Raw genomic sequence first — 23,056 nt, 5'->3', positions numbered from 1 at the left:
CTAAGCTTTGTTTTCAAACCCATGCATTATAAACCTCTAAAAATAATTTGATGATTGCAATGAGATAAAACTTTTATTTCTGTTTTCCCATAAAGTTATTTTATCTTGCAATCCTTTTATCATAAGTTGATTAAGATATGAAAAATAAAAGTAACTACATCTATATTGTTGAAAATTGTCAAGTGGGAGGTATCATTGAAAAGTGTATAAAAAACATTATTCATGGCACTAATTTAGCTGAAATCACATAACCATTCTTCATAACTCACAGTAAAATGTTTTTTATTTCACATGCTGTTATTAATTTATAAATCGAATCTGCTAAATTGGTTAACAAATCATTTTAAAAACTTAGATTATAAAATTTAAAAAGAATTATTACTTTACGTTTTTTTTAAATAGACAGTCATTAATGACATGATTTACTTGGATCATTTTGATTCATTCTACATACTTTTTAAGCCCTGTGGTATATTTATATATTTGCTTTAAATTGTCTTTTACTCACATAGAACACTTATCTTACCTGGGTTTTCAGGATAATAGAACAAAACACCACGCAATGCCACTCCCTCTTTAAAGCGAAGGGGGAGGAGAGTTTCACAAACTTAACCAGTTGCACCAACAGAGATTATCTGTCTGTACAGTGACAGGTGTAAAGGACAGCACTCTCCATCATGGACAAGAAAATCATTGGTTTCTTATGCTTTTTTGGATATATTCATGCCACTTTGGGACAGGGTAAATATACACAATAAATTCTATATTTGTTCTTATCAAATATATTTTTGGAAGTGAGGATTATGATGGACATTAGTAAAGACTTTTTATAGACTAGGTCAAGGGTCTGCAAACTGTGGCTCCAGAGCCGCATGTAGCTCTTTACACCTTCAGCTTTGGCTCTTAAAGATTTAGAACAAAAATGCGAGGGGAAAAAATAGGTCAGTGTTTCTAAATGTAAAGGTAATTTAAAATCGCCAGCTTTAAGCGGAATTTTGTTCTGAAATATATGCATAACATTTCCAAAAAGAAATAAACTGATGGTGTATAGAATATTTTCCTATAGATAAATGAAGTATCTTATTGTCAGTAGGTTGCAAACATTTTGATGCTATTTGCTATAAAAATCGAATGTCCAATTGAAGAAAATGCATTAAACCTAAGCATAAAAATGCTGTTGGTTAAATAATAAATAGTTTTATCAAAAAATGTAAAAAAAAAAAAACAAAAAAAAAAAACTTCCTATAGTATACTATAAAAACAAACTCTTGTTTAAAGAGATGCGTAACTTTTGAGGCTCTAAATAAAATTTGATTAGCTGGACCAAGGGCAAAAATGGCTCTGCGGGTTGTAAAGGTTGCTGACCCCTGAACAAGGTAATAGTTAAAAAAAACTATCAAATATTGTTTAATCAGAGTAATATGTGTGCAATCTTATTAAATATGTGGGGTGGTGTCTGATTTCTATGTAACTTTCTACTCTACCGATGCTTGCAATGTCACATGAGCAATCATGAGCAGATCAATAATTTGATAAATTATCTTTTTATAATCACAAATGAAGCAACAACAACAATACCTGCAGCTGGAACAACTGCAGCCCCAACAACTATAATTGCAGCCCCAACAACTACAACTGCAGCACAAACAACTACAACTGCAGCCCCATCTACTCCAACCCCAATAACTTCAGCCCCAACAACTACAACTGCAGCCCCAACAACTACAACTGCAGCCCCATTCACTCCAACCCCAATAACTGCAGCCCCAACAACTATAATTGCAGCCACAACAACTACAACTGCAGCCACAACAACTATAATTGCAGCTCCAACTACAACAACTGCAGCCCCAACTACAACAACTGCAGCCCCATCCACTCCAACCCCAATAACTTCAGCCCCAACAACTACAACTGCTGCTCCTACAACTGCAGCTGCAACTACAACAGCTGCAGCCCCAACAACTACAACTGTAGCCCCATCCACTCCAACCCCAATAACTTCAGCCCCAACTACAACAACTGCAGCCCCAACAACTACAACTGCAGCTCCAACCACAACAACTGCAGCCCCAACAACTACAACTGCAGCCACATCCACTCCAACCCCAATAACTTCAGCCCCAACAACTATAACTCCTGCTCCCACAACTATTGTAGTCCCAAATACTACACCTGCAGTCCCAAATACTACAACTGCAGTCCTAACAACAACTGCAGTCCCAACTACAACAACCGCAGCCCCAACTACAACAACTGTAGTTCCAACAACTACAACTGCAGCCCCAACTACAACAACTGCAGTCCCAACTACAACAACTGCAGTCCCAACTACAACAACCGCAGCCCCAACTACAACAACTGCAGTCCTAACAACAACTGCAGTCCCAACTACAACAACTGCAGCCCCAACTACAACAACTGCAGCCCCAACTACAACAACTGCAGTCCCAACTACAACAACTGCAGCGCCAACTACAACAACTGCAGTCCTAACAACAACTGCAGTCCCAACTACAACAACTGCAGCCCCAACTACAACAACTGCAGTCCAAACAACAACAACTGCAGCCCCAACTACAACAACTGCAGTCCTAACAACAACAACTGCAGCCCCAACAACAACAACTGCAGTCCCAACAACTACAACTGCAGCCCCAACAACTCCAACCCCAATAACTGCAGCCCCAACAGCTACAAGTCCTGCACCCACAACAACTCCAACCCCAACTACCACAACTGCAGCCTCATCCACTCCAACCCCAATAACTTCAGCCCAAACAACTACAACTGCTGCTCCCACAACTATTGTAGTCCCAACAACTTCAACTGCAGTCCTAACAACAACAACTGCAGCCCCAACTACAACAACTGCAGTCCCAACAACAACAACTGCAGTCCCAACAACAACAACTGCAGCCCCAACTACAACAACTGCAGTCCCAACAACTACAACTGCAGCCACAACAACTACAACTGCAGCCACATCCACTCCAACCCCAATAACTTCAGCCCCAACAACTATAACTGCTGCTCCCACAACTATTGTAGTCCCTACAACTGCAGTCCTAACAACAACAACTGCAGCCCCAACTACAACAACTGCAGTCCAAACAACTACAACTGCAGCTCCAACTACAACAACTGCAGCCACAACAACTACAACTGCAGCCACATCCACTCCAACCCCAATAACTTCAGCCCCAACAACTATAACTGCTGCTCCCACAACTATTGTAGTCCCAACAACTACAACTGCACCCACAACAACTCCAACCCCAACTACAACAACTGCAGTCCTAACAACAACAACTGCAGTCCTAACAACGACTGCAGCCCCAACTATAACAACTGCAGCGCCAACTACAACAACTGCAGTTCCAACAACTACAACTACATTCCCAACTACAACAACTGCAGTTCCAACAACTACAACTGCAGCCCCAACTACAACAACTGCAGCCCCAACAACTACAACTGCAGCCACATCCACTCCGACCCCAATAACTTCAGCCCCAACAACTATAACTGCTGCTCCCACAACTATTGTAGTCCCAACAACTACAACTGCACCCACAACAACTTCAACCCCAACTACAACAACTGCAGCCTCATCCACTCCAACCCCAATAACTTCAGCCCAAACAACTACAACTGCTGCTCCCACAACTACTGTAGTCCCAACAACTACAACTGCAGTCCTAACAACAACAACTGCAGCCCCAACTACAACAACTGCAGTCCTAACAACGACTGCAGCCCCAACTACAACAACTGCAGCGCCAACTACAACAACTGCAGTTCCAACAACTACAACTGCAGCCCCAACTACAACAACTGCAGCCTCATCCACTCCAACCCCAATAACTTCAGCCCAAACAACTACAACTGCTGCTCCCACAACTACTGTAGTCCCAACAACTACAACTGCAGTCCTAACAACAACAACTGCAGCCCCAACTACAACAACTGCAGTCCTAACAACGACTGCAGCCCCAACTACAACAACTGCAGCGCCAACTACAACAACTGCAGTTCCAACAACTACAACTGCAGCCCCAACTACAACAACTGCAGCCTCATCCACTCCAACCCCAATAACTTCAGCCCAAACAACTACAACTGCTGCTCCCACAACTACTGTAGTCCCAACAACTACAACTGCAGTCCTAACAACGACTGCAGCCCCAACAACTACAACTGCTGCTCCCACAACAACTGCAGCCCCAACTACAACAACTGCAGTCCTAACAACGACTGCAGCCCCAACTACAACAACTGCAGCGCCAACTACAACAACTGCAGTTCCAACAACTACAACTGCAGCCCCAACTACAACAACTGCAGCCTCATCCACTCCAACCCCAATAACTTCAGCCCAAACAACTACAACTGCTGCTCCCACAACTACTGTATTCCCAACAACTACAACTGCAGTCCTAACAACAACTGCAGCCCCAACTACAACAACTGCAGTTCCAACAACTACAACTGCAGCCCCAACTACAACAACTGCAGTTCCAACAACTACAACTGCAGCCCCAACTACAACAACTGCAGTCCTAACTACAACAACTGCAGCGCCAACTACAACGACTGCAGCCCCAACAACAACAACTGCAGCCCCAACAACAACAACTGCAGCGCCAACTACAACTACTACAGCCCCAACAACTTCAACTGCAGTCCTAACAACAACAACTGCATTCCCAACAACTACAACTGCAGCCTCATCCACTCCAACCCCAATTACTTCAGCCCCAACAACTACAACAGCAGCACCAACAGGTACAGAAAATCCAACCACTCACGGTACATTATTCCAAATTTAACAAAAAAGGAATTAATTGTTTCAGGGATATTTCAGAAAAAAAACAATTAATTAAAAAAATATACAACACAATAGCTTTTCTTGCAGTAAATTTATTCAATGACCTCAAACAAATGTACTGCTTCCAAATCTCTGCAGGCCCAGAGTATCTGTTGCATCTAAACATGAGATTAAGATCATTTGGCGAGGTCAGCAACGGAACCCTAATTGAGCTCATTAAACAGGTATGTGACTCAGAACAACCAACGGATTATTTGGTTTTGGTTTGTTAGATCAAATATCAACTAACAGCACGATATATGAGTTAACACTTTCACTCTTTTCATTTAGGTTTTCAGAGACCAGCTTCTCAATGGAACAGGACACACGGTGACTGTGAGAAGCATTCAAAGGTTTAGAGTTAACCCATAGAACATAACCGAATTCATTAGATTTTTACAGATTTACAGCTAATGCAGACACTATTGTTTAAGCTACATTTTACACAATAGGTCACATTAGGTGTTAATGAAATGTTTATCTTAAACGTATTTGAAGTTATTAGTATGCTTATTTTACATTTTCTATGTATTCCGAAAGAAGAGTTCAACAAACCCAAATTATCTCAATGATATTTGGGCTGAATAACTTTGTCCAGGTTGTCAGTTCCAGAATAGTTCATATCTTTAAGTTCACACAGTTCTTTCTGAGTATCTGAACCTTGTATCCATCATCGATTATCGGCTCAAAAGCATGACAACTGGTGGAAGAAAAATTATGATGCTGGGGCTTGAAAGGTCTAGAGGTCCAAATCCATTACGACTGCGTTGAGGAGCCTCTCATGGGGTGCCTGCTCAGCCACTAACCTGATATGCTCACACATTCTCCTGAAGCAGGTTTATAAGATGTCGGTACATTCTGTCACTTCTTGAAGCTCAACAAAATTACAAAAATAAGTTTTTATTCTCGGTCTGAGGTCACAGGGGAATGTGTCATAATTTAGTCCAACTATACTAAATATAACATTTTTAGCTTTGAATTAAGGTTTCAGACTTTTCTCATAAATTATCCTGCTGTTGTCTTTTTTTTTCCTACATCATATTGAAGATCTATGTCAAAAATATACTCTGTGCATGTTCCTGCTGTGGGATTATGTTGGCAGGTAAATATAATTAAGAAAGAGGATTTTATTAAAAGTGAAACATTGTATTTGATGTTGCAATAACACACAGAGGTTAAACACTTAAAACTTTGCTCAGAAAATCCTTAGCCAGGGTAAGACATAGAAAAATTATTTTTGCTTCAATGTCAATCGGAGTCTGGAACAGCAAATCTATACTTTCACAAAAAAGAAAAACGTCATCAACTCTTTCAGAATTTCCAGGTTAGTTGTTTGCTTTATGCAATAACCTCTATGAAGGGAACAAGATTGTGTAGATTGAAGTTCAAATCTCACCACCATTCGGCAGTAGGTGTCTCACAGTTTTAGTGTATAATTCGAAGTATAACAATGTTGATTAAGACCTCTAGATATTTTTTGATCCAATACAGTGACTTGTAAATATGTTGTTTTGCTGTTGTGTTACTGCAGAGTTTAAAAAGTTATTTAATAGTGTTTCTTCTTCTGTTTTGACAAGATATTTTTTAAACTGATTTTCCAGTAAATTGTTTTGTGGTGTTGTTTTGAACAGGAAAAGCACAAAACTGCTTTTGTGGAGAAAGATGGTAACTTTTCATGATATTTATTATAATAATGCTTTGACCCACACCGATGTGTGTTTAGATTGCAGCTTTTTCCACTTTGTAATTTTCACCTGTAAAGTACAATTAAAGAAGTTGTATGAAACCACAAGTCATTTAGCTTAATTTTGATTTGATAAATATTTTTCAAACTTTTAGTATTGACTTTAAATTGCATTGACTATCGATTAATGCCTGAGGAATTAGTATTACCAGAAGGCATTACTATTGCATTTGTGTCATCAAAATTAGTTGAAACAGATGAAGTCCAATAAAAACATCACATTTAAGAAGGGCTATCACTGAATTCTGCCAACAATAAAATGTAAATAAGAAATTCTATGAAAAAAAAATTATTAATATACAAACCACATTTTACGTTTGCAGCTATTAAAACAGGCAAGGGATATGACTTCCTGTATGGCGCACTACTCTCAGTAGACTAGGGATGCAATATAGGCCACTGCAAGTCAATAAGAAATTACTTACAGGAGAATAACAAAAGAAAATAGTGTTCTTATCCACTCGGAATGAAAATCTGTAATGGGAAAAGAGTTTATTTTGAACTGGACTTCCCATCCAACAGTGGGAATCCGGACTCTTCTCACTTGGAGGACCTAAGGACATGAAGACAACAGATTAGCCCGGTGTGGTTTACCTGGCTTGTCTGTTGTCTCGGCCAGCGTTAAAAATGGTTGTCATTGCTAACAATTAAATAACATTGATCAGTTGGCTCATTTAAATATTCATTAACATTTAAGGCGCTTTGCATCGACCATTTATGGTGGTGAGCGCACAGACACTGAGGCGCAGCTGTGGTTTATAAAGGGAAAATTGCTTGCTGGTGTGCATGCACATGGATTAATTTTTTTTTTTCCTACACCATTTTTTGGCTTTTGGGCAGATGTACAGTTTTCCTATAGATCATACAAGGGGTTTAAATCACCAGCTTTATCACAATATGACATTACATCAATTTGTTTGGATGGCGATACAATATTAGCCAATGTAACAAAATGTTACGATTTCAAATAGATGTGATCGATATGATGCAAAATCATCTGCCCATCTAACACCATTATTTACATTACATTTTGACCATTTTATTTCTAAGCTCTTACTGGCATCAGGCACTTAAATCAATAACAGCATTTTATAATAATAGATCACATATCATTTTAGTCTCTTGCCTTGTCAATTTCAGAATAAAGGTGTATATTTAAAATGACGATATGATCAATATTTTCATTTTGCATCAATATAATTGGATCGTTAATCATTTAATCAATATATAAATGTGTTGTTACACTGTGTTTTGCCAATCAACACAGCCAAGGGGTGCAAACTTGACCCAAAATGTATTTCCAACATTCTCAAGTGCTGTGACGTTCATTTGTAAGATATGATAAAATATTTGTACAAACTGCTAATTAATTTACCTTAATTTTACTTTAATGCATGTCTGAAACTTTGACATTAATACAAGTATATCATTAAATGTACATTTAATGAAGTTAAAAACAAAAATGAAAAACAAAATAAAAGCATAAAACTGTCACTAAACCATTTTCAAATGGTCTTGTGACAGTTTTGTGAAATGTGTATTACTGTACATTTTGAGATTGATGTTGTACATAAATGACTTGACTGTAATTTATTTTGGAGATGCATGACTGGAATTCTCATCTATGGTTGGTTAAAACACCAGGGAATCCAAATGGATAAAACCCAAAACATAAAAAAACAGCAATAGGGCACTTTGTCAATTTCTCAGTAAAATCCAACATCTCATATTGAACAACAGAAATTCTTAAGATTTTAAAAGAAATTATCACATAAGACTAATTAAATAATGGAAACAGCTGTTATAATAATGTATTAAATCATAAAACTCCCAATGTTGAGCAGACACTCCCTGTAAGCCACATGCATGCAGTAAAATAACTGTTTAGGTCTTCTCTTTTATAAATCATGTCACAACTTCAGGAACGATTCCATCTCCATCTGCTGGAAAAGTCTTTGCTCCAGAGCTCTGTGTAAAGCCCTGTTCAACAGCACCAACAGGTCCAAGGCCTCTGGAATTCCCCTCGGCAGAAAGAGATCCAAAGATTCCTGGAAAGCGTGGGGCAGATTCCTGTCCAATGAGCTCGTGTCCTGAAAAAATTTAAAAGTTATATAGCCACGTAATATGCTTAAAAAAAGAGACCAAAAAAAAAAAAAAATGTTTGATCACGATAAAATAAGGTTACATACACCAAGCCTCCATCTTGATAGTGTTTTGATAGTCCTCTTTGAGCCGAAAGATAATTTGCTCAAGGGCGTGATTAGCAGATATACACAGATGTGGCGCCATCTAGCGACAGTATCGCAGAACTATCATAATGCTGGTTTGCTTAATTAATAAATCAAAATTAAATAATGCCACAACGAGCCTGACCCTCTGCAATGCCTCGCAGTAAAGCAGCAGCTCACCGTGATCGAAGACCAACCGTTATTAATTAAATAAAACGATCTATAGCAACTTTAAGAGCCTCATATCAGAACATTTATTCACGTCAGTCCACTCTGCGGTCACATCTGAGCCTTGCAGGTTTAGAGTCCGCTTTGGTGAACACCAACGTTCATAATGTATTACCAGCGACATTCCAGTCTTTTCCTTCTTGGAATCATATTTTTTTGCACTTGATCTTTGACCTTTCTTTATTGTTTCACCGGGAGATGCTAATATGTTAGCCGCTTCCTCATTTTAACACCTGCTGCACATGCTCAGTACGTACTTCCATTAAAATTGTAAATAAACACAAAAGGCTTTATTTACTAACAAACTGAGCAAAAAAAGCATAAAATACCAATATATCTAATACGCCAGCTTTACGTGATAATCTTTCATAAAAACTTTGTATGCAACCAGAGTGAGCTACTGACATATAAATAAATAAAAAGTTATAGAACATGGCTATGCACCTTTAAGGAAAACTATAGGTGAGCACATAGCAAACGCTGTGATATCTAAAATAAAGTCTGTTAAAATTTCAGAGTTATCAGCAGCTCAACGCTTTGCTGCGTCCTTCGTTTCCATACGCAGGAGAAACTCAGCCCTCGATCAGATGAAGTTTCTGGGCAAATCTCTCATCATCACTGGCAAAAATCACTGAAACTTTGATTCTTGAAGTGCTTCACACAAACGAGGAGGACTTTCCCCACTGATGCGGGTACATGCCCACAAAACATTACTTTTAACCAGACACCTTAACAAGGTTCTGATAATTGGGGGCGTTGCAGTGACTTGTGAGGGCTAATACACCCAACAACCAAATATTTACACATTGTCCACTGAAAGCTTCTTTAAGCTTCCTATTGCTTTTTGTATTTTTATTGTTTTTGTATTCTTTTTGATCCACTGTATATATGAAGATTCACTGTATATAACTGATGCACCTTTCCTACTTTGCACCTTCTCTTATGAGCCGATGTGGCAAGTGAATTTCTCCAATGTGAGATCAATAAAGCCTATCTTATCTTATGTTAAGTCTGGGACAACAAAATCAAAGCTACAACTAAATAAGGTGGAAAAATGGAGGGAGGCCCATTAACTCATTTAGACGTTCTGGCGTAAGAGACGTAACAGCGAAGAAAATGCAGCAGAAAACAAAACAAAAATCTTAAATACCAGACCCAAAAAAAGAATCTTTAAAAGACTAAATTTAACTTTGCAGTATTTCCAGCGGCCCCAAGCACACGACAAAAGGTATCTAAGGGATGAAAAAGTGGATTTTGTATGCATTTACTTATAAACCGGTTCAGTTCGACACCAAGTGTGCCTCTTGCTACCAGTAATGTAAATAAACTTCCATTTAAAGTGGAAACAGTCCAATTACCTTCAACAGATACCCACCTGTGAGTAAAAACGCAGAGAGATCAGGTTAGGGAAACCCAGTGGAGGCAGGTGATCCACTCCTGTGATGAAGAGGAGGAGGTCTTCAAAGGAAAAATATGCCTCGCCATCTAATTTAAAAAAGGACCAAACACGTTCGTTTAAATGTCATTTCTTAAAACCCTGGATATTTTGCAGTTATTTTTCCTGCACTCACCGCTGACCATGGTGAGGACTGTTTCCCAGTGAGCCGCCGTGGCCTCCTCAGCCGCCCTTAGCCCAGAGTCTGGATCGCTGAAGCAGAAGGTGAAGAGCTGCTTGAACTCCTCCAGGCTCACAGCTCGCTGCTCTTTACTCGTCATTACGGGCAGAAACGTCTCCCAGTGCGTCTTTACCAGGTCCCACAGTCCCCCGCAGCTGTTTAACCCCTCAATAAACTGGGAGATCATGCTGGCCACCCTGAAGGTCAGGAGATAGTCAAACCGGGACAGCAGGAGCCAACACAACACCTCTCAGGGTAGTAATGCCATATTCACACATTAACATGAAAGGACCAGACAATAAGCAGTTAAAAACCCCATGTGTGGCAGATGTTAGCTCGGCATGTCCCACCTGTGGTAGATGTAGTGTTTTACCAGGCGGGCATAGATGGCCGGTATCTCATTGGAACAAGCTGAATGGATGCCATGGATTCCACAGGATGACACCCAGTCACACAGACCGGGAGAGAACTGCTTCACATCGCTGCAACTGTGCAGCTGTCAGAGGAGCAGAGGAAGCGTGAGAAAGAACAATGTACATGCAGGTCCATGCATGCCACAAAGCAGGTATGATGGGTTTTTTTTAAGGTCACAGAGAGTTAGAGGCTGCATACCATTCACACAAAGAGAAACGTGCCTACATTTGTTTTAAAACAACAGCACAGACTCTTAAAATGTTATCTGGTGTGTAAACTAAACATTTTATTCTTTTATTTTCACAAACATGAAACATCAGCGTGCATCAAATCTCAGCAAAGTACGGGGCAGATCAGCAGGTTTCAGTCAGAGCTGTATGTGCACTACCTCTTGCAGTCGGCGTTGTGCTTCAGGGTCAACGATGTCCCTCCAGTTAAAGTCCTCAAAAGATGGACTTTGACAACACATCAGCTGTGGGAACGAACATAAACAGGAAACGGTGACGATTAGGATACTAATGTTTTAATAAAACTGTAATGATCTGCAGTTATGTATGGAGAGCCGTTTTATTCAAAATTAAATGCTGTTATAAATAAATTATTAATAATTCAATTCAATTTTAATTATATAATGCTAATTCATGAAACATGTCATCTCAAGGCACTTTACAAAGTCAAATTCAATCATATTATACAGATTGGTCAAAAATGTCCTATATAAGGGAACCAGTTGATTGCATCAAGTCTCTCCAAGCAGCATTCACTCCTCCTGAAAGAGCGTAGAGTCACAGTGGACAGTGGTCTGCATTGTTGATGGCTTTAGAGCAATCCCTCATACTGAGCATGCATGAAGCGACAGTGGAGAGGAAAACTCCCCTTTAACAGGGAGGAGAACCTCCAGCAGAACCAGAACCAGGCTCAGTGTGAACGCTCATCTGCCTCCACCCACTGGGGCTTAGAGAAGACAGAGCAGAGACACAGAAAGCACAGAAGCTCACATTGACCCAGTAATCTGTTCTACACTAGATGGTAATAGCGGGTGAGCCGTCTTCTCTGGATGATATCTCAGATAACAGAACGCCAGACCAGGTGTAGAAATCAGTAGAATGAGAAAATAAATAAATAATTAGAAGACTGTAGTTTTTTTTTATTTAAATGCCTGATAACTATAAAAGTTTAGGCTTAAAATGGTCAAATCATATTTTGTTTTTTTGTGTCTTGATTTCAATGTAAAAATTTATGTTGAATGACCAGATAATATATCGCATCAATCTTAAATCGTAACACACTTTGTTATACCAGCAAATATTTAACAAATTAATATAACATCATCTCGTGTCAAAGACGGAAACGTACTTTCCTACCATTGGTCTAAGAAGGATGTTATATTCTGACTTTAAGCTGTGAGTATCTTACAGAAAGCACATTTAACCCAGTGACCCTCTTTTGATGCCACTACAAGGTAAAATTATTTAGAATGTGGTCGTTAAATAAAACATTTTCCCATGTATGGACTGGATGCTCAGGAAAATGACCCTTGAATTTTGTGTGTGTGTGTCTAGTTTCAGTTTCTGGAGAAACTTGTGAAAGCACACAATATAAAAAGGACTTGTTGCTGCTGAGCCGCCCACCTGGTAGAGTGCAGGGTGTAGAAAGCACGGCCCTGGTCCTCCGTGAGCCAGTGACCAGCCAATCAGAACGCCCGCTTCGTAATACATCCTGTCGTCAAGCGCTGTGAGGTCATAGGTCAAAAACAAACGTTCTGGACGACCCTCAAAAACACAGCTCTGCTGCAGCTCCAGGAGGGTCAACCTGCAGAAGAAAACATGCCCAGTCAGGTGTTATATCTTAGGAAGCAGGGAGCAATTTAGCTAAACGACCTCGTTATGCTCCTGTCCATCCAATCAGTCTTAAAATTATTAATCAACTGCTAAAAAATTGATAAAATATTTCAATTAATCTGGCAAATTGGGAAACAACAAACAAAATATTTGCTTGTCTGAGCTTCTCACACTTTTGTTAAACATGTAAAATTCTTTACCAACTGATTATTGGTTGTTAGTTATTGGCCAAGATATTTAACTTATGACATTTTGGTTTATCTAAATTAAAAATAAGATATGTAAATGAACAAACAGTCTCATTACCATCTTCTAACAAGTTATTTCAAATTATCATAAAGGTGTTATTAATTTCAAGAAGGGCCGTTGTTGCAGCCCTACAATATATAGAAACTAAAGTGTTATTAAATTATTTCTTATTAATTATGTTTTAAACCACACCCCCTCATCAGTCAGGAGTGTCTGGACCGCTTTCCTAGGGTTAGGCTAGATGATAATATATTTAGTTTGATGACAAACCACTTTGCAATAAGGCTCCCCATATAGACTGTTGATAGTTTATAGATAAGCTATGAATTAATCTATAAACTACAATTATTTCATAAGTGTTTACTATGCATTAATTAAAGGGCAAGCAAGAGAAACGGAACAGTTTGTGCTTAAAAGGTAACTATGGATTAAATATCTAGTTGAACAGTTTAGGCTTACTATTTGGCAAGAAACCAGCATAATAAAAAAACATATGTTTTAGTTTTAAAGTGTTTACTGAGTAATTACTAACAAAGCTATAAACTATTTATTAGCCATCTAGAAGGGGAGCCCTATTGTAAAGTAGGTTGTCATCCCAACTTCAAATATTATTATCCAACTAACCCTAAGAAAGCGGTTCAGACACTCCTGAATGATGGAGGGAGTGAGGTTTAAATCAGAAGAAAACAAAAGGAAATAATTTAATAGCACTTTACAACTCTGGTCAAAAAAAAAGTCTAAATTTAGAAGCCTGAAAAATCTAGGTTTCCATACAATGAATATGAAAAATCATTCTTTCTCCTTTTTTCCAGCTTGGTTCAATCACCAGTTAACGGTCAAAAACGCAACCATTGTTTCTAACAACAGTCGGGTCTCAGGTGCGTTATCAGAAGAAAAATCCAAACCTGAAGAACTCTTTGGTAGGATCCTCGTGGCTTCCCATCTCATCTTCACTGAAGGAAATAACGGGCTTGGACCTGAAGCAGAATCCCGGTTTCCTCACCTCCTTCAGAGCGCCGGAGAGGATCTCGTCTCGGCTCACCTTGATGTGCGTTTCCGTGTCTCCGTTTGGGACTTCTAGTCGGAACAATCTCAGAATGGTGTCCAGGTTGAGTGTGAGCTGCACATGAAACACAAAGACTTGACTGGAAACTCTGCGTCTTTTTCATCTTGACCAATCACAGCCATGTAACTGACCTTCTCTGGAGCCCTGCAGACATGAGGCTGGTTCTGTCCAACCCGTGGACTTTCACCCACTTTGCTGGACTCTGCCCCTAAATCTCTCCTGTGAAGTCATCCAGAGAAAAGTAAAATAGAGGTTTGTGCATTTTAAGTTGCTCTTCGCACAAAATGTTTTCCTACCAGTTCAATACAGCCGCTTCACTCAGTGGACTTTCAGATCGTGTCTGTTGGCATAAAAACGGGAACATTCAAGTTGAACTATGCAGTGGAAGAAAATCTGAAGCTTGAAGTCAAAATATTTGATCCATTTGACAGAAAAAAAAAATATTTCAATTTGGTTTATATAGCACCGTTTCTAAACAAGTATTGTATTAATGCAATTTAACAAAATAAAAAAAGTCAATACGATCATACAAATATATTCATTGTCAATTCGAGATATTCCAGTTTGATCCAAGTTATTAAACAATGCAATAAATTTTTTATTGCTTTTAAAAAAAAAAAGTCTTCCAACAATGTAAACCAATCTGATTGCATTGAGTTGCTGATTCAATAAAATTACAATAAAACCCTGATTTAGTTTTATCCAAATTAGGACAGAAAATAAGAATGCCACAGTAAACCAAAACCAGGTAACAGCACGTATGGTTCCATGATCAAGCTCCATCATATATCAGAGATCTGTGTACCCCATATGTTCCTAACTTACCCCATATGTTCCTAACTTAGGTACACAGAGGGAACAGAGGGTCTACTGGTGGTTCCTAGAGTCTCTAAAAGTAGAATGGGAGGCAGATCCTTTAGCTATCAGGCTCCTCTCCTGTGGAACCAACTCCCAGTTTTGGTCCGTGAGGCAGACACCCCGTCTACTTTTAAGAATAATCTTAAAACTTTCCTTTTTGACAAAGCTTCTAGTCAGAGTGGCTCATGTTACCCTGAGCTACCTCTATAGTTATGCTGCTATAGGCTTAGGCTGCTGGAGGACATCAGGGTCTATTTCTCTCACTCTGCTGAGTTCTCCTACTGCTCTCCAATTTGCATTGCTTGTCGTCATTTCAGCTTTTAACTTTTTGTTCTCTCTCTTTTTTTCTTCATAGAAGGTACACCTGGTCTGGTGTTCCGTTAGCTGTGACATCATCAGGGGAGGCAGATCATCCACTATTACCATCTAACATAGAAAGTACTCCTGGGTCAATGTGAGCTTCTGTGCTTTCTGTGTCTCTGCTCTGTCTTCTCTAAGCCCCAGTGGGTGGAGGCAGATGAGCGTTCACACTGAGCCTGGTTCTGGTTCTGCTGGAGGTTCTCCTCCCTGTTAAAGGGGAGTTTTCCTCTCCACTGTCACTTCATGCATGCTCAGTATGAGGGATTGCTGCAAAGCCATCAACAATGCAGACGACTGTCCACTGTAGCTCTACGCTCTTTCAGGAGGAGTGAATGCTGCTTGGAGAGACTTGATGCAACCTGCTGGGTTTCCTTAGAGAGGAAACTTTCTGACCAACCTGGAGGATCTGATGGAGTCTGACTCTGTAAAGTGACTTGAGATGACATGTTGTGAATTGGCGCTATATAAATAAAATTAAATTGAACTGAATCTCCACTTATGGGTTGGAAACCTTTCAGTGCATACTTTTAGAAATGTTTGGGAGCTCATTAACTTTTACTCAAACAAGGAACTATTGGAAAATCCGGTTTATATTTAATGTTATAATGTTAATAAATGAAACGCTATTGACTATAGCTTTATTTTAGAAAGCAGCTTAATTACAGCTCAATTACTGGTGCATCTCAAGAAATGTAATTATTATTGACAAGATAATTTATTTCAGTTACTTATTTCACCAAGTTAAACATTATACAGCTTAATTACAAACTGATATTTTAAGCCTTTATGTTTGTTAGTTCTGCTTGTAGCCAATGAAAAAATATTTAACATTAGAATATTAGGACAGACCATTGCAAAATGTAAAACAGAAATCTGGGCTTAAAACTTTTTGAATAGCGGTATAAAGATTTGTATTTTCAAATGTAGTTTTAATGCCGTTGCATCACATTTTCTTATCTACTGAGATGTACTTGGGTACAAATTCAATCTGAACTCGTGGTAAGTACCTGTTCATAGTTGTGATGACTGAATATATACAGAGCGCCGTGCTCACTCATCCGGAGTACTTGCTCTCCGGTCCAGCCCTCTGCAGGCGTCTCAGGGACAAACAGCACCTTGGAGCTCCGCACACTCTGGAACCCCATCAGTGAGAAACACAGAGGAGTTTAGGCTACAAGAGGAGGAGATGTTTAACCTCAGACTGAAAAACATTTAAAGCAGAGCCGCCCGACACAAACCTGCAGATATGTGAAGGAGAACCTTTGTCCTGGCTTCCTTACAAACTGCCGATGGAAAAGCAACGCCAGGCGACTCTCCATCTGATCAGCCGACCAGCTGGAGTCGACCGTGATGCGAGCCGTCAGTCCCATGTCTGCCAGGGCAGCTTGATGCGGAGTTATTTGTATTCTGAAATGCAGATTGTTGTGATAATATCAGCATCAACGTTTTTCTGTGAAGGTTTGTCAAGTTTTGGGGTTTTGAAGATGCCTTACCCCTCCAGCTGTGCGACGTAGTGCTCTCTCGGTAGACAGATCACGTCTTTAACTACATGTCTGACCTTCTGTGGAGTCAATTTCTTCCATTTAACGTGACGAGCTTTTTGGGGGGATGGCTGAAACACAGAGCATGGAACCAAGCTATAGTTTTGAAACACTAAACAACAAAAATAAAGATTGGCATTAATCAACATTAAGAATAATACGGGCCGAGAAATGTCTACTTTCCAAACGAACCGGGAACCAATGCAGATGTGTGGTTAGGGTTTTTAAATAGATGGAAGCATCAGTAGTAGTAAAATAAAAGTTTGTGCTGAAAATCAAAATATTTCAACTCCTAAAGAGTGTATAGTGTGCTTGATAATATAAAGATTTGTGAGGCTTGATTGCTGCAAAGCATGACCTGAAACAAAGAAAACAAGATTTCACTGAAGAAAAAAAGTCCCTGAAACGCCATTAATATCTATTTTAAATCATCTGGACATCATTTCTTAGAAAATCATCTTGGAAAAAAACATTGGAATAAAAAAAAAAAATAACAGCAATTCAAAAATGTACATCTGAAAAATAGCTTAATGTTTGTGATACAGACGGTCAAAAGTCTGGACACGTCGTTGTCTTTCAAGGTTTGTCTTTACTTTTATTATCACTCCTAGTAACTCGTTCAAGACCGCTGGAAAACCATTTTAAGCGTCTTCTTCATGAAGCTCATCGAGAAAATGCCAAGAGTTTCCAACGCAGTAATTAAAAAAAATGTAAATCTAACACTGGTTTTGAGTTATTTATTCTGTAATTTTATCTATGTTTGCTTCAAAGTTTTGATGTCTTCACAACATTTCCACATGATAAAAAGCAACAAAAACAGGGAGTAGAAATAGAAGTGTCCAAACCTTTGACTGGAGGTCTATTTTGTGGATTACTGGTTCTGTGATGAAGGAAATGTAGCTTTTAATCGGTGCCCTCACTGAGGAGCTTCATTTCTGTGTTTGCTTCTCAGCGCCTCAAACTTTTCTAACTTTACCATGAGCTGAATTTATGCTCTTTGCAGAAGAAAATAAATCTGGACTGACAGACTGAACAGACGACTGATTTGATCTGATTAACGTAAAAGACTAGATTTTAAGATGAGACATCATCAGACATAAATGCAGTGAGGCTCATAAAAAGGTACATTTAAAAAAAATTATTTTATATTTAAAATTTTTCAAATCCCCCAGGCCTGGGTCCTGATGTTAGGGCAGGACGATATAGAAAAAAAGCATATAGATAAAATAGGAATCATATTTATCGATAATTATCAACAAATTCAAAACATATAACTTAAGTGCAGCCCAGAAACACTGAATTCAAACTCAACCCTTTATTCAAACAACTTTTTAACAAAACTGCAAGTTTTTAAAAAAGAAAAAAGAACATGTGCTCTCTGAACTCTTTGAAGGGGGCGGAGCTTGGTTCCTGGGTCTGCGTTGTGATTGGTTGAGAGGATGTAATGACTGTAATATTAACCTACATGGCTAGAATGCACAAGGAAGGAAAACTGTTATTTTATTGAGCTTTTTATTTACCCTTTTTTCCCCCTATCATCGATATACAGTATGTCTGTCAATCGATATTTAATGTTATTGAATTATTGTCCAGCCATGCGAGATGTTAGAAATAAATTGCGATTTATTTAAAGTACGTAACGAAAACCTGAAGAGACCCACCAGGGAAGCAGCAGGAGGATCGCTGGATTTTATCTCCACCAGCTCAATGTCGGAAAGTCTGATGGGTGGGAAAGACTGGAGAAAAGGAGATTAAAACAGACAAGCATTGATATAAACAGCTGTCAAAATCAACAACGTTATGTATATATAACCTAAATATGTCTGTTTTGCATAGATTCAAATGGCTTCTCTAAATAAATTTGTGAAAAAACAGGAAAAATAAAGAATATTTCTTCATACTGAAGATAATTTGAGCCATCGTCCCTCACCTCCATCTCGATGTCTGTATCGTCTGTTGCGTCGCTGATGGGGCAGCAGTGAAGGGGGTCCTCACAGACTGGGGGTTTAGTTCTGGGCACTGCCTGCTGCCTTGGCTGCAGCTCGACTGGAGGGTCTTCATCCTCCTGGGGGTCGGGGGCCAGAGGATGCTCCAGATACCTGTACCTCTGGGTTTAGGAGAGAGAAACGAACATTTAGGCTTGGTAAGTTAACGTTATTGGAGGGAGAAGAGTTTACAATCAGGAGAGAAGATTCACATCACACCTTGTCTAGCATTGCTAGATCACTTCTGGGAAAATGTCCAATAATTTTACAATTTATCCTGAAGTAGCTTTGTTCAAAGCAAGTAGATTTTTTATTTTTTGTTTGTTTGTTTTTAGGAAACGAGCTTTGTGCTGTTGTTCCGTCTCTTGTTCCCCTGTTTACAGTAAGTAAAACATTAGTCCGTTATGCATGAACACAGTCAGATGATCCAAAAAATAAAATAAAAAGAAGATGCATGCAGCTAAAAAACTGACCAATGCCAGCATCATCGTGTTTTATACAAACATTACACAACCTAAACTCCGCCATGAGGGAAGCTTGCAGGTTGTCCTGACTTCAACAGAATAATTTCACTTTGATAAAAGAAACCGTAACCTCTGATCAGTCTTCACATGCAAAACAAACCCAGATATAATTAATTCGGATTGAGTGGCTTTACTTTCAACCTCAATAGTCTCCGCAGACAGGAAAACTGGTTTAATAAACTGTCAAAATGTAGTTGAATTAAAAGTAGATATAAGAACCTTTATTTAGTATAGCTGGGTGGGCAGACAGATATATTTATGTAGAATAAAATGGAAGGACTGAGTTTATATCATGGGTAATTAAAATAAAATGACGCATGGGGCAATCATAGGAGTTGTTGTCTTCGTCTTTTCATTTTAGTCGTTTTTGCAGTTCTGAGGCCCTCGAAAAGCTAAAATGTTCCTCCTTCTATCCTCTCTCAGTTCCCTGAAGGGTGTCAACTGAACCTGTCCTCATACGGCTGTCTCGGGGAAATATCGGTATGTGCCAAAAGTATTCACACCTCTTTAACCTTTTTTTTTTTTTTTTTTTTAACGTTACAACCACAAACTTTAATGGATTTTATTAGGATTTTTTGTGCCCGGCCAACACAAACTAGAGAACAAATGGGAAGGGGGGAAAAAAATAAAAAAAATCACCTATTTTTAAGAGTCTGACTCCCCTAAAAAAAAAAAAACAAGTGCCACTAACCCTCCTCGGTGGTCACCTCCTTAGTAAATACAGTCTGCTCGTGATTTAATCTGAAAACGTCTAAACCCCATGATTAACTTTCCTTGAGCTTCATAAGCACCACATGGTGTCATTAAACGTCTGGTTTAAGTTTTTTGTTGTGAAAAAGCTCACAGGGAATCAAAGCTTTTACAAGGGATCATAAGTTGCCGTAGCGGAAGATAAAAATATACAAAATATCAAAACACAAAATGAGGAATCTCTTCATTTTTTTAACCAATTTTTTATGTGACCAAGGTTTTGAAACCTGTTTTGATACTATTTTTATCCTCAATACCTCATCCAAGTAACTTTCAAAAGATAGTTGTGATTATTTTTTAAATAAACCTTTTGAAAATTTGGTGATATGCTAAATATTTGTGATGAACCGCCCTTACTTTACATACTTTAACGAGTGATCAGTGCAGAGGTTTATCAGCACTAACAGTCACTCAGAGTATGAGGAAATCCTGACTTGTGATGCAGGTGAATTGATTCCCCTCATGTGACTGCCTTTAGTTATGCAGCTCAACTAGAAAAACAAGTATTTTTACTCACCAGCTGATGCTTTGTTTAATCAGCAGCATTTGATCAGTGATCAAGCCCCATATTAGCAACAATCAACAGGATTGTCATCATTCATTTACATACATTTCACAAATAATCTTTAGAAATCTGGGATACTCAAATGCATAATAAAGAAGACTCAATTCTCTTTAAATCAGTTAATAAGTTAGAACTTTTTAGCGTTGTGGTGAACATACCTGTTCAAAGGTGTTTTCCTCCTTTTTCTCCTGTGTTGTCATGACCACATGTTCTTCCTCTGAGGAGAAAAGCCTCATCTCGATATTTTCTGTGATGGCCAGCAGCACAGACCTTTTGTCGCACAGCTTCATCCTGCCCCAACAAAACCACCGTCAAGTCCACAGATCCTTCTCTTTAAAACCTCCCTGGTTTCACAGTAAGGAAAGACGGCCCTCTGCAAACGTCTCACCAGCTGAGGCCTCATCAGCTCAAGCTGAGGTCTATCAGAGTTCAAAGGTCAGGTTTTTCCTCCCACTTCTGATTGGCTCCATTGACTCCTGGGAGTCAGTCATTGGTTGAGTGGTCTCTGAAAAAGCAGCTACTGAATTCAGCCGAACTGACAGCAGAACATTTTTCATTGATACGATTAATACTACTTCTGTCTGCAGATCATTTGATTTTAAACCTTATTTGATTTTAACGTACCTTCTAAAAATAAACCTGCAGTATGATACGGTAGCTACCTACTTCCAAGCTACAGAAGTGAGAATTTAGTTTAAACGTTGGCTTTTTGATCCCTAAAAATGATCCGTTTCTCTTCAAACATATTTTCTTTCTCCTGACAGATCTGTAAATGAGGTTTACAACTTATTCAACATTTATGTTTCAAGAGAAACTACTTTTTTCCCGTCCTTATTCAGGTGTCTAAAAGCATGTTTGGACCAAGATTTCTCAGGTCTTAAGAGGTTAAAAGAACAGCCAATAAGCTTTTTAAGCTTTTCTTTCATTTATCTTTTTACATAAAGAACTCTGGTCAATCATTTCTTGAATTTAGTTTAAAAATCTCAGGATTGTTATAAAGCATGCCCCTGTGATTTAAAATAATTTGTTGTCTGGAGGACAAAGTCAGAACTTTACTTTGTTTGCTTAAAGTCACACGGCAGCAGAAAAGGCTGAGCTCAGTCTGTTCCATCAGTCAAACCTCTCAGTCTGATGAGATTACACGAGTTTGACAAAAACAACACATGGGGGGGTGGGGGGTTGGTAGGAGTGATTTTTGCAGATAATACACCCCCCCCCCCCCCAGTACTTCTCAAAGCAAGAATCATAAAAAAAAATGTTTTTCAATCCAAAAAGTGAAACTAGAACATAGAATTGAGTGTCAATACATGTTTACCTTCATCTCTTCTTGAATATCCAACAATTGTATATCTGAGAAAAGAAGCCAATAAAACATTTTCTTTAACACAGAAATTGTGTTGTGGACAGGGACGACTGCTGACCTGAAAGCAGAAGCTCCACAAGGAGAACAACAACAAAAAGCCGTATTAAGAAGCTGGTTGTTCACAGAGAGCTGTATCCAAGTACTGGAAAGTTGAGTGGAAGGAAAACACGGTACAAAACAGTGAACTGCAGCTGGAGTCGAGCTTTAGGAGCCCCCCCACACACACACACGTACCCAGATTTCTTGTGTTAAGCCAATCCTGAACCAGACACAAAGCCAGAAGCATCTTACTGGGCTAAGGAGGAAAAAGCTTTACTGGTTAGTGGTCCAAAGTCCTCTGTTCAAATGAAACTAAGTTTTGTCTTTCATTTTGAGGTCACAGGCTGGATGAAGAAAGAAAAGCCACAGAATCCAATTTGCAGGATGTCCAGAGAGAATTTTCCGCAGTCACTGGTGAATGGGGGTAGCTGAAGGTATCAGAACAACGTTAGCACCTCAGCAGAGGTCCAGGCTGGAAGCTTTCCTGCTCTGACACACCGATGCAATACTTCACATTCCTGTGTTAAAAACCTTTATATCACACTAATACTCTGAGAAACTGAGTTCTAGGGTCCCATTGGCTATAAGAGAAATAACGGTCAAATTTTTTGACATGTGTGAAAATATTACCTGGAGCAATTTTCTTTTGTTTCAACATTTTAATTTATGGAACTTTTTTTACTTGTTTACTCTTTTCAGATAATTGTTATTGTTTGAAGGGTATTTAATTGTTGAAGCAGCTTTGTTTAGCAAACGATGTCCAAGACATCTATCTCTATCTCTTTTAATTTTACAGTTTCATTTGAATTACTGAA

General features: G+C 38.8%; 1 protein-coding gene and 1 long non-coding RNA gene across 3 annotated transcripts; one reads left to right on the top strand and one right to left on the bottom strand.

The window, feature by feature from the left end:
• The first annotated feature begins 4,638 nt into the window (after window positions 1-4,638).
• On the top strand, window positions 4,639-6,702 carry LOC118564115. The gene is made up of 3 exons (XR_004931644.1): window positions 4,639-4,788; window positions 4,970-5,055; window positions 5,162-6,702. It is a non-coding gene; the product is annotated as an uncharacterized LOC118564115 (long non-coding RNA).
• A 1,189-nt stretch (window positions 6,703-7,891) lies between these two features.
• On the bottom strand, window positions 7,892-21,296 carry LOC105916543 (G2/M phase-specific E3 ubiquitin-protein ligase). 2 transcript variants are annotated; one of them, XM_036140830.1, is made up of 16 exons: window positions 21,228-21,296; window positions 20,998-21,130; window positions 18,946-19,122; window positions 18,677-18,751; window positions 16,968-17,086; window positions 16,713-16,881; window positions 16,482-16,607; window positions 14,553-14,596; window positions 14,388-14,475; window positions 14,096-14,310; window positions 12,732-12,912; window positions 11,489-11,572; window positions 11,037-11,182; window positions 10,642-10,883; window positions 10,446-10,555; window positions 7,892-8,704 (listed from the first exon to the last, which is right to left on the bottom strand). In XM_036140830.1, the coding sequence occupies exons 2-16, from the start codon at window positions 21,127-21,129 to the stop codon at window positions 8,525-8,527; spliced, it is 2,088 nt and encodes a 695-aa protein (XP_035996723.1). In that variant the 5' UTR covers window position 21,130; window positions 21,228-21,296; the 3' UTR covers window positions 7,892-8,524. The 2 variants fall into 2 exon arrangements, with proteins under 2 accessions (XP_035996723.1, XP_012706538.2); XM_012851084.3 differs by lacking the exon at window positions 21,228-21,296 and having other exon boundaries at window positions 20,998-21,221.
• Between the last annotated feature and the right edge of the window lie 1,760 nt (window positions 21,297-23,056).

This window comes from Fundulus heteroclitus, chromosome 9 (genome assembly GCF_011125445.2).
Source record: "Fundulus heteroclitus isolate FHET01 chromosome 9, MU-UCD_Fhet_4.1, whole genome shotgun sequence".
Taxonomy (NCBI): Eukaryota; Metazoa; Chordata; class Actinopteri; order Cyprinodontiformes; family Fundulidae; genus Fundulus; species Fundulus heteroclitus.
Note: the sequence above shows the minus strand (reverse complement) of the source record. Positions and strands in the feature narration are given on the sequence as shown.